We start from the raw sequence: 13,267 nt of genomic DNA, 5'->3' as shown, positions 1-13,267 counted from the left end.
ATTTTACAAGCAACTGCAATACTGACATCTATTGGCACAGAAAGTTATTACTGCAGTGGACTGGAGAATAAGCTTTACGGAATAGCAATGAATTCAAATGTTTCACTTAAAAAACTTTATTTAAGGAGGAAAAAAGATAAGGCGGCATTACTTTTTGACCTACCCTCATACTTCTAAGAGAATGACTGTACAAACAAGCAAACATAAAAGTGAAGCAGATCTTTAATATTGTTTGATCATAGAGTTTATGGCTTCATACACTGTTCCTCTGCCATGATAGCAGTGTTCGTTAGGTAGTATATGTTGGAGTAGAACAAACAGTCATTATTACATACATTAATATTTACTGAAAAAAAACAGCACATACCCTTAAAGCAGAGAAACTAACTGCATTTTTAACAAAACAAAAACTTAATGACCCTTCATTGTCTTTTTAAATAACAGCAACATCACAAATAATCCAGTTATACAAATGGAACAAACAAAGGAGCCAGTAAGCATTTGTTTAATTCTCAATATTCCCCCTCAAAACACCAGAGCAACTAGATCAAAGAACTGTTTACTTTTACCTCTTTGTCAGCTTGAATAACTTGGTTCTTAAGATACGGTTGAATAACAGCCATTACTTTACACTGCACATCAACAAGATTTAAAGTGCGAGCTATAGCACTCAAAAATCCCACGACACCCTAGAAAAAGACATATTATTAAAAGATGAAAAACAAAATAAAATTGTTCTATTCTTCATAGCTGCTTAAAGAATTACAAAATACTGAAATATAAGAGATTACAAAATATTTATACACTAACTGTAAGACAAGAGAGCATAATTGATCCCCCCCCCCAAAAAAAAAAAAAAAAAAAAAAAAAAAAAAACTACAGATTCAAAGAAACTTCACTCAAATTGTGCATTAAATGGATGTAATCTGAACAGTTTTGTGCATTGTATATGCTCTGTATCGTGTCTTTACGATTGCTTGCGATTGCAGTTGTCTTTGACCAACAACTGTCACCTTTCTCACTCTCATTTCATTTCTTGTGGTCTACCTTAACTGTCCATCTCTGTAATTGAGCGGTCAGTATGTCTGATTGCCATATGGAGGACTTGGCATCAGTCTCTTGAAGACAGCTGAGGATCTACTTCAAGGTGAAGTAGGAGTTCCACATATGAAAGCTAAGAGAAGCAAGAAGAATTTAGGGTTTATCAAATACCCCTCTAGTGCTGCTATCCAGTGAGGGCTTTAGCAGAGCATGAAGCAATGGACTAGTGGCAGGCCACTGTCCAACATGGATGACAGTGACACAAGGCTTCATTTTTTATGCATTAAACAAACAATTATAAGTTGTTGTTTGACTCATGTTACTAGATTCCTGAATGTTTCATGTTATTCCTAATTCTTTGGGTCGTACTAACAGGAGATGTCCTTAATGACTTCTTACAAGCCAAGCATAGACCTTTTTTATTCACTACAATAACCAACATAATTAAGTACTCAGTACTCAGGCAGACATTATATGTTCAGAGTTCATCTTTCAAAAAATATGTCAGACTTCTGGTATGGCAGTACATGAATAGTATCTACTAAGTTTTTCACTCTGTCAGATAAATAATGTGTTTATGCTTCACATAAAAATAGTATATACAAAACAGAAAATTATTTTTCCTTATAAAACCATGGCATTCTGTTCCAACTAACAAATATCCAATAATGAGAGAGATTACAGATCAAGTGTTCTTACAAGACATGAGCAGGAGCAAATCTATGATAATCTATTGTACAATCTAAACCTAACAGGTATAACAAGATGATGAACTGAAGAAAGTATGTGGAAAGACCTGAATGATGTTTTAAATAAGCTGAAATATAAGAGGCCTATCGGTACAAATAACCTAATCTGTAAATCCTTAAATAATCAGCTTTGGAGGTACACTTTCATTTGCTTCTGTTAATTGCCACATCTTGTAGGAAGAAAAAATCCTCAAAAGAATCGAATACAATCAAATTTTTACTGTTTCTCAAACTGATTATGAGGAAAAAACACAAAAATAGGGCATAAGCCCACTGAATTACTGCTATAATATGTGTCTACTATCATAACTGTAAAGATTTAGGTAATATCTAAAGCAACACTAAGAGAGATGCTTGTCACTGAGATAAGGCTGGAATATAATCTCCCCACGAAGGACCCCCTCATGCCCATTTTTTGGAGGTAATTATTCAGTGTTTTCAGCAGTGTCATGAAGTTTCTAGGGCAGCGACTGACTCTTCATTGATCTATGACGTTGGGCAAAAATGTGACCAATGTCAACACACATGCCAGCTTTGCCCTTTTGTCCTCTTCCGCATACCCAGATACATCATGCACATGAGTTCAGTGTGCTGATATTTCCTGAAGCACTGACCGCTGATGTGCAAACTGCACTGGTCATTGTTCTCCTTGGAAGCATTGCCTGTCTGCTCGGTCATTGATCTGTCGAAGTGCTGACTGCCAAGTGCTGACTGCTGCTTCTGTGCAAACTCCGCTGGTCATTGGCCTACTCACGTTGGATCGAAAGGCTATTTACAATTTGTACAGAAACCAGTTGGCAGTTATAAGAGTAGAGGGACATGAAAGGGAAGCAGTGGTTGGGAAGGGAGTGAGACAGGGTTGTAGCCTCTCCCCGATTTTATTCAATCTCTATATTGAGCAAGCAGTGAAGGAAACAAAAGAAAAATTCAGAGTAGGTATTAAAATCCATTGAGAAGAAATAAAAACTTTGAGGTTCGCCGATGACATTGTAATTCTGTCAGAGACAGCAAAGGACTTGGAAGAGCAGTTGAATGGAATGGACAGTTTTCAATTTTTTGGTCCTGTCCTCCTCAGTTGCGCGTAATACTACGGTATGTTGATGATTTTCACTTATGGACCGTCTGACAGCAACTGAATAAAACACAATTTTAGTGCCATTTAGTGCCATTGTGTTTTATTCAGTTGCTGTCAGACGGTCCATAAGTGAAAATCATCAACATACCGTAGGAATGGACAGTGTCTTGAAAGGAGGATATAAGATTAACATCAACAAAAGCAAAATGAGGATAATGGAATGTAGGCGAATTAAGTCGGGTGATGCTGAGGGAATTAGATTAGGAAATGAGACACTTAAAGTAGTAAAGGAGTTTTGCTATTTGGGGAGCAAAATAAATGATGATGGTCGAAGTAGAGAGGATATAAAATATAGATTGGCAATGGCAAGGAATGCATTTCTGAAGAAGAGAAATTTGTTAACATCGAGTATAGATTTAAGTGTCAGGAACTCATTTCTGAAAGTATTTACATGGAGTGTAGCCATGTATGGAAGTGAAACATGGACAATAAATAGTTTGGACAAGAAGAGAATAGAAGCTTTCGAAATGTGGTGCTACAGAAGAATGCTGAAGATTAGATGGGTAGATCACGTAACTAATGAGGAAGTATTGAATAGGATTGGGGAGAAGAGAAATTTGTGGCACAACTTGACTAGAAGAAGGGATCGGTTGGTAGGACATGTTTTGAGGCATCAAGAGATCACCAAATTAGTATTGGAGGGCAGCTTGGAGGGTAAAAATCGTAGAGGGAGACCAAGAGATGAATACACTAAGCAGACTCAGAAGGATGTAGGTTGCAGTAGGTACTGGGAGATGAAGAAGCTTGCACAGGATAGAGTAGCATGGAGAGCTGCATCAAACCAGTCTCAGGACTGAAGACCACAACAACAACAACAACAACAACAACAAGTAACACACAATTATTATAAACCACCATATATAACACATAATTATCATACGCCCTACACATCCTGATGAGACACAATATAACTCTACATTAACTTCGTGTGATGTCATGACTGTAACCTCAATCCTTTGGCCGTGTTTATGAGAATCATGCCTTGAGACTCTACTACACCTACTACAGGAATAACATGCACACCAGAATGTCTTCAACACAACAACAGAACTTTATTTGATCACACAATGCTTAATACAGACCTCACAAGGATGAATGCTAGCTACTGTGTTCACAAGATTAGGAATGCAAGAACAGATCAGCTGTGCTTAGTGAGCATATTGTTTGCTTGCATTACTAGGTACATTGTACATAGGAAGTGACAAAACAAGGAATAAAAGCTCTGCACATCATGAGAACAAAACACTGTGCCCCTAGCAAAATGCACAAACTACTTGGTGCACACAGGAAAACTGACACTTGTGCACTAACACAAAACATACCAGATGACGGCTGCAGTACCGTATTTACTCAAATCTAAGCCGCACTCGAATCTAAGCTGCACCTGAAAAATGAGACTCGAAATAAAGGAAAAAAAAATTTCCCGAATCTAAGCCGCACCTGAAATTTGAGACTCGAAATTCAAGGGGAGAGAAAAGTTTTAGGCCGCACTTCCAAATCGAAACAAAGTTGGTCCATTGTAATATGAGGCACAATTTAGGTCGAATGAATGACGATACAGCTACAGTAGTTTGGTTCGAGTCGTAAGCTTAGCAGTTAAGCTTTACCAGGTAGCCATTGCTATGCGTCAGGCGCTCCGTCCGTATTTATACGGGTACCCTTCCTTTTTTACGTGCTTTGTCTGGTTTGAATCGATTGCTTATTTTGCTTTGATCTGATAAGTGCCGTTTTCTTTGTTATAGGTGTTTACGTCACTCTAAGCTGAAAATGCAATACTGTACTGTGTCATGCATTGTTTGTCGCATTCTGATAGTGCGTGTTTACAGCCTGTCGCCGCTCGCAGAATGGCTTGCTTTTGTGCGCGCTACCGCCGCGTACAATTAAAAAAAGAGAGAGAGAGAGAGAGAGGAATAGTCTCATTAGCGTAACAATGGCAAGAGACTGCTATTTGTTGTTACTTACACTGCTGCTTTCTGTGATAATGATCAACAAGAACCAAATAATAGACTTCGTATGATAGAACACGTTCTAATTGAGAGTTAGGCAAAAATTTTTTCCGTTTGAAAATCTTTGCAGCCGCTTCTTTAGTACATCAAATTCTGCACAGAAATTAGAGTCATCTTAGATTTAAAAATCTAGTCAGTTCCCGTGCTTCGTTTCTGACTGTATGACTATTACGCATAAGAATAATACGAATATAAACATGACACGATACGTATATTCTTCCGCGTTTGCTGTTGTCTCACTCTATTTTCGTAGTTTATTAGGCAGACAGCATTTAAATGAGATAGCAGCAAACACGAAAGAATACATGACAAAATGTTTATATTCGTATTATTCTTATGGTGAAGAGAATACTGCATGTGATTCACATTTCATCAGGTTCCTATTAGCAACCATCTCTTCTCACCGGGTAGGAAAAAATTCAGAACGTAGAGTTGGCCATATTGATAAACATCCCAAACAGTCTTGCCAGTCGGATTTTCGTAGTACATTGAAATTCTGCTACATTCGAAGATGAACAATATGGAATTTGTATTTACTTCGTTGGATAATGTGTGAAAATTCAGTGGTCGAAACTCGGGGCAGAGAAAAAAAGCTCGTCTTCCACCCTTTTTTTTTATTTATTTACTGACGCAGAGGTTTTGGCGGCAGTATTTATCATTGTGCCTACAGAGCATGCCTGTGTAGCGCTACATATATTCGAAGGCAGAAGTTAGTTGGGCGGCACCTACCAACATTTTTCAGAACTTGCGCTTCCTTTGCACTTGATTCTAAGCCGCAGGCGGTTTTTTTGATTACAAAAACCGGAAAAAAAGTGCGGCTTAGATTCGAGTAAATATGGTAGCTACAATCGTTTTGAGTGTTGCAATAGTTGAAATCCAACCACATTCATGGTACAATCAGTACCCTGACCTTTGCAACACGTACGAGGGCAGTTCAATAAGTAATGCAACACATTTTTTTTCTGAAACAGGGGTTGTTTTATTCAGCATTGAAATACACCAGGTTATTCCCCAATCTTTTAGCTACACAACACTATTTTTCAACATAATCTCCATTCAATGCTACGGCCTTACGCCACCTTGAAATGAGGGCCTGTATGGCTGCACGGTACCATTCCACTGGTCGATGTCGGAGCCAACATCGTACTGCATCAATAACTTCTTCATCATCCGCGTAGTGCCTCCCATGGATTGCGTCCTTCATTGGGCCAAACATATGGAAATCTGACGGTGCAAGATCGGGGCTGTAGGGTGCATGAGGAAGAACAGTCCACTGAAGTTTTGTGAGCTCCTCTCGGGTGCGAAGACTTGTGTGAGGTCTTGCGTTGTCATGAAGAAGGAGAAGTTCGTTCAGATTTTTGTGCCTACGAACACGCTGAAGTCGTTTCTTCAATTTCTGAAGAGTAGCACAATACACTTCAGAGTTGATCGTTTGACCATGGGGAAGGACATCGAACAGAATAACCCCTTCAGAGTCCCAGAAGACTGTAACCATGACTTTATCGGCTGAGGGTATGGCTTTAAACTTTTTCTTGGTAGGGGAGTGGGTGTGGCGCCACTCCATTGATTGCCGTTTTGTTTCAGGTTCGAAGTGATGAACCCATGTTTCATCGCCTGTAACAATCTTTGACAAGAAATTGTCACCCTCAGCCACATGACGAGCAAGCAATTCCGCACAGATGGTTCTCCTTTGCTCTTTATGGTGTTCGGTTAGACAACGAGGGACCCAGCGGGAACAAACCTTTGAATATCCCAACTGGTGAACAATTGTGACAGCTCTACCAACAGAGATGTCAAGTTGAGCACTGAGTTGTTTGATGGTGATCCGTCGATCATCTCGAACGAGTGTGTTCGCACGCTCTGCCATTGCAGGAGTCACAGCTGTGCACGGCCAGCCCGCACGCGGGAGATCATACAGTCTTGCTTGACCTTGCGGCGATGATGACACACGCTTTGCCCAACGACTCACCGTGCTTTTGTCCACTGCCAGATCACCGTAGACATTCTGCAAGCGCCTATGAATATCTGAGATGCCCTGGTTTTCCGCAAAAGAAACTCGATCACTGCCCGTTGTTTGCAACGCACATCCGTTACAGACGCCATTTTAACAGCTCCGTACAGCGCTGCCACCTGTCGGAAGTCAATGAAACTATACGAGCCGAAGCGGGAATGTTTGAAAATATTCCACAAGAAATTTCCGGTTTTTTCAACCAAAATTGGCCGAGAAAAAAAATGTGTTGCATTACTTATTGAACTGCCCTCGTATCAACCCCTTTGCAATACATATCAAACCCACCTAATTCCTCAACTGCTACTCCTTCCTTGCCTTCTCCTGCTGCTTCTACTTCTTTTTCTTTCATTCTTTTTTTTCTCAAACTCTCTGCAAATGCTACCTACAAGTACCCCTCTCCTTTTAATGGGCTCCCCAGTTTCAATATTCTTTTCATGGCATTTACCTCTGAACCCCGGCCCCAATTTTCTTAAATTTACCTTGTAACTTTTACCTCTTCCCTATAATCCTTGAATGTTTTGCTGTCAACTATTATTCTCTATTTGAATGAGTTCCCCAATGGTGCTTTACTGAGTTTTTCTAATTTGAATTCTGTTTATGACACTTCACTGGCTCAACAACCTTTCAACTTAATTATTTATCTATGTTGACCACAAAATCTGATGTACTTATCTGGGTGTATACGTGCGCACGGAAAAAAAATTCCCGAATTTTTCCCAGGTAAAAAATACATTTTTTCCCAGGTGAAAATACACTTTTTCCGTGTTAAGTGACCGTACATTTTCCCACAGAACTGTACAACTTATCAATCCTTTGAATGGTTAACATTTTATACACTGGCATAGAACTTCTCATTGCCACTTTAGAATGAGAAACCCAGCAAAAAAAAAAAAAGTCTTGGAAAGATCTTTGATGTGCAGATTTTGATGCCCTTTTTGTAAGACAATCATACCTCATGTCACGTGATTTTGCTAGCCACTGACAACAGATATTCAGAACATAGGACACGTGATGTAGTCAGCCAATAGCAACATCACTGTTAATTAGTGTGAACAAACAAATAGGGCAAGTTAAAGGTTTAAATTAATACACATAGTGTAGCTACAAGAAAAGCTAAGCTTTCACATGTAATATTGGTCTTTCTTTGAGTGTGTTACACTTTATGAGACTTCACACAAATGAGCCAGTAAAATTTAAAATAATGACATGAAGATCTGGTCTTATGGACTCAAAATTCTTCTAAGTGCCCAGTTGTCAAAATGTTAAGTTTTAAATGAGAGTCAAACACTCTGTGATTTAAGAAATTTATTGCCCATTCTCACACGTAATGTAATTCATCTTGCATAAAAGAAAATTTACTTTGTAAGTAATGCTTTTCAAACCACCATTCGCAACATTTTCCCGAGACCTGTTAGAAGTAGGTTCATTTCAGCAGTTGCCAGAGAGCACCAGGAAACATGCGTTACAGTGCTTGCACAGCTACGATGGTATACGAAGCATGTTTGTTCGTATGTGTACAGCATTAAGACAATTTACATTATGTCGTAAAAGAAACAGGACATCAGTGGATACTCCAAGAGCATCAAAATTTCTTAAACCATACCAAAATGTATAATTTGACTTGAAGCGCACATTGGTTTGTCTGATATTAAGCTTTTCAGTGTGGTTTTCTGGTTGTAAATTTTCTTGGAATACCATTACTGTACTATCACATGTTTGGTTCTTTATTATGGCATAATTCCATACAAGCCAGAAGATGAAATGTGCACTTGAAATTCAGTGAACAGTTGGAACTAGCCTATACTTTGGTATAAAATGCTTCATTTCGAATAAATTGACTGCCTCAGCAGAAAAGATTAATAAAAGCCAAATTTCTTTAACAAACTGACAAATATAGCTTCATTGTTATGTAAGACAATTATTGCTTGACTGCCAAAAGCGTGGAAATAAAATAAAATTAGAGAACTGAAAATAGTAATATATTTCAACCTGTAGATGAAGAGGACACAGCAAAATCACTAAATGCAAACACAGTGACATGGAGACTAACCCCCTCCCCACTACAACTCAGACTGCTCTGCACATGTGCGAATCTGCCAGCTTGGGCACACCAGAAAAGTTTTTCCAGTCTGAACTGCACATGTGCATGAGCCTACTGGCAACTGCTCAAATGAACCTAATGTAAACAGTTGTGATGGCACTCTCATCGGAAGTAGTTTGTTGTTACAAAGTGTGCGCAGTCTTCATTCTAAGGCCTTTGACAAATTTTGCTGTTGGCAGACGCTTGTGTGTGCATGGTGTTTTGTTGTTGTAAATGGTGCAATTTCTTTACAACTATAGTTTTTTTTCTCTCTTTTATGTTTTAGTGCTGCAGTATTATTCGCAGTTGCGGGATACAGTAATATTCTTTGTTGGAGTATCAGTCCTTACCAATCAAAATGACAAAAATTTAGCTGAAAACTAAAACAATGAATAATTCCCAGAATTCCGAAAAATTCCCAGGTTTTCTCCTGGCTGATAAAATTCCTGGGTTTTGCCCAGATTTCTTGGTTGTCCCAGGTCATATACACCCTGACTTATTCTTCCCAATGGCAAATCTTTACATTTTTCCGCATTTTCACCTTTCTTTTAACACTCATTTCAGCACACTAAGACGCAACTGAGATTTGTAATTTTGATGGCTACAACAATTTTCTAAATCTTTAACTGAGTTTGCAACTTCACTGTTGGACTTCATCCTTTCAAAATAAACAAAAAATATGGAAGAATAGTATTATACGCTGCACTAATGACTTACACAAAATTAAAGACTTAAGCAAAATTCCATGGAAAGGTAGCAATACTCACTATAAAAGATAATTTTATGTTGCTGAGAGGTTACCTGAATGATCCAAAGATTAGGATGGACTAAGAAACATGTTGTATCCTTGAGGAGCTCATACAATGCACTCTTCTGCAAGAGGCTCAGTTCAGTGAGTGCTTTCATTGCATTTATAGCCTTGACAATAACAAATTCTTCAGGATCAGTCAAACCCTATAAAAAATATTAAATACTTTCAGAAAACATTCCAAACATTACACTACACCAATATTGTACTCCATACAAATTTATAGGAAAATACACAATCCATACATATTAAAAATGATACGTGTATGAGTGTACATTTTACATCTCCTAAACAGATGGACTGATTTCAATCAAATTTGGTACACATATTCCTGACTATCAGGCAACAGTCACTGTGACAGTAATTCAGAAAAAATGACACCCTAAACAATGAGATGTGTAGAAAACTGCTACATCATGCATGACTAGGGACAGGAAAAGCTTGCATAAATGACAACGTGAAAAATAACACCAAATTCATGATTTTGAGCAAAATAACATGAAGTTGGCAATTTTTACGAGATATCTTGACATTTATAATTTTGCAGTATTTAAGTTTTATAAATTTGAGGACAGTAGTTCACTATTATTCAGAACTGATAGTTATGGAATGTTAACATTCCATTCTGACTTTTAATCATGGCTGAGGTTCGTGTAATCTTAGAGCCAGTTCATTTCCCATGTAGTGAACTTCAATGTCACAACAAAAATAACTCTGAAATTAGCAAAAATAACACAGAATTTGGCATAAAAACACTAAATTTGCCAAAAAATAATCTAGAACTTGACGAAAAGAAGCAAATTTGACAAAAAGCAGTAGCAAATTTAACAAAAACAGTGAATGTGGCGAAAATCTCAAAATTTGGCAAAATAAACAACAAATTATGCAAAATAAACATCATCAGATTTCCAAAAAAAAACATTGAATTTGGCAAAACAATAACAACAAATTTTATACAAAAACACCGAACATGGCAAAAAAATTGACACAATTTGGCAAAAAAAATGAATTAAAAAAAACACTAAATTTGGCAAAAACATAATATTGAACTTAGCAAGAAAAATAATACCACGTCTGGAAAGAAAAATAACACCTAATTAGATAACGAAATCAAATTTGACAAAAGAATAAGCAAAAATCAACACCTAAGTTGTAATAAACAACACCCACGTTGGAAGAAACAACACCAAATTTACCAAAAAATAACACCAAATTTATCAGGAGACAACAGATTTGGTGAAAGAAGATTACACAGTATTTGGAAAAAACACCACCGACTTTGGCTGAAAATGATGTCAAATGTGGCAAGAAAAGACAGAAGTTGACTAAAAAGTACGCCGAATGTGACAAAATGTACCGAATTTGGCAAAAGTATTAAGTAATATGCAAACAGGAAATGAATCCGGCAAAAAATAACACCAATTTTGGCAAAAAATATCACTGAATGTGGCAAAAATAGCACTGAATTTGGCTATAAAACAAAATTATTTTTTCCTTTCCCTATGCTTGACATTTAGATTTATTACTTCTGGCTACTAATTCTATTTGCAAAAAATTTCATAGACAGTATCCACGTATGCCACTGAATGCACCAACACAAGTATATCATTGTATAATAAAGAGTTCAGGATGTATGATGTCATAAACACTAGATGTGTTGCTACATCATGCATGAAGTTTTAATACATTTATTCTTTACTACAAGACACTCCTGTAGTCGAATCAAGTTAAGGAATCCCGAGTCAAGTTAAGGAAATCCCTGATATCTGTCACCACTTTTGACAGCTTTCAACTGTGTGCACAAATGGCGGTAGGTGAAAACAATAGCTGTCTACAGTGCTACGAAGACAAAATCATGTTGCGGCGGTAGGTGAAAACAATAGCTGTCTACAGTGCTACGAAGACAAAATCATGTTGCAGACACGTGAAACAGCTGTGCCCACCCTACAAAATTTCAAAGGTGTTTTCACAAATACACAGAAATTTTTTTTTTTTTAATTTACACACTACAAATGTAGTTCATGCAATAAAGAAGTGAAAGTCATTACATGGGAAATGAGATGCCATGACCAAACCAGGTCATGAACCCAGATCTCCTTTCTTATTGTGAACAGTTGCCTTAACCATCAGGATATCTGAGCATGCCTCAACAGCAATCAAGCTATTCCCACATACCCCATGGGAGAATCTCTGACAGTAGTGTTCCGAAATGAACATGGAAACATCAATGGCACTGAAAGTTTATGTCTGGCCTGAAAGTATAGATAGGTCTAATGGTTTAAGAAGTTCCCCATTATAAACAGGAAATCCAGATTCAAGTCCTGGCCTGGCATAAATTTTCAACTGTCACCATACACTTGTTGCAATACAGATTTAGCAAATCTGAAATTTTACCTTGATATCATCCCATATCATTCATCTTCAGTGATTTCAATGTTGTCACTCTGTTCACTTCATTTCAGTGCATTTAAATCAATTCAATTGTTACATTCATTCAATTACAACAACATTTTAAAAATATATGGTATATCTCAGTTTGCACAGGTGGGGAACAATTAATTCGATGATTAGGGAAATATTGGGAGAAGGAAGAAGGGAAAGGAGAAGAAAAAGAAAAGAAATAGTCAGCAGCAAGAAAAAGTGTTTAGCACCTTCATTTTTAACCTCCAAAAAAGATTTTTTCATCATGTTAAATTTCATTACCTACAATAAAACATTTTTTCTAACAATGCATTTAAACTAAATGAAATTCTCTTGCAATAATAATGACAAACATCATTCAATTAAATTATAAAATTTTAAAAACAACAGATGTGCCAATCACTTCTGAAAGTCTGCTCTACATGGATTAGTTTGCAGTAGTGTAAGTGAAGATAAGCAGATTTGTATATTTCTCCTCTTCCCTACTTTTTAGTTGTAAATCTACCCCACCTTCAAACAGCTATTTGTTAATGGTTCCGTAATGTCTACAATGTTGGATGAGGATTACTTTTATGATAATAACCATAAATACCATAACATAAATGTTTTGGCAAGGCAGCCACAAATTACTGTCCAACAACATTCTTTCCTTGTTACCTATCATCATCATTAGTTGCTGGATCCCATAACATTCTCGACCCAAGGACAGATGCAAATATTTTCTACATTCCACATCCTTTTACAACCAGTTTCAGTGTGAGCAAATACCAGGACACCAGTTGCTGTGGGTGCAATTAAAGTATAGCCCACTATAAACTAAAACTGGATCCAGGCAACATGGCAGGATGAAGGGAAATTTTATATGGAACTGAAATCATGCTATATTGTTGGGTTGTGACAGGACTGCTTTTGGATATGTTCTACAACCATTAATAAGAGTTGAGTGTAGTGCCTCCTGCAATAATTTTAAAATTCAGTGCAACACATCAATACTGACTGCTGTGCAATTAAAATGT

The 13,267-nt window shown here is 37.3% G+C and overlaps 1 protein-coding gene across 1 annotated transcript in view; it reads right to left on the bottom strand.

The window, feature by feature from the left end:
- Window positions 1-13,267, bottom strand: part of LOC124606719 (phosphoinositide 3-kinase regulatory subunit 4) — a 200,258-nt gene that overhangs the window by 62,655 nt on the left and 124,336 nt on the right. Inside the window, exons 14-15 of the mRNA XM_047138749.1 lie at window positions 9,824-9,976; window positions 570-689 (exon numbers count right to left, since the gene is read on the bottom strand). Of these exons, the coding sequence (XP_046994705.1) occupies window positions 570-689; window positions 9,824-9,976 (273 nt within the window). The remainder of the gene's footprint in view (window positions 1-569; window positions 690-9,823; window positions 9,977-13,267) is intronic.

The sequence above is a fragment of the Schistocerca americana genome, chromosome 3 (assembly GCF_021461395.2).
Source record: "Schistocerca americana isolate TAMUIC-IGC-003095 chromosome 3, iqSchAmer2.1, whole genome shotgun sequence".
Taxonomy (NCBI): Eukaryota; Metazoa; Arthropoda; class Insecta; order Orthoptera; family Acrididae; genus Schistocerca; species Schistocerca americana.
This window is presented reverse-complemented; position numbering and strand designations above follow the sequence as displayed.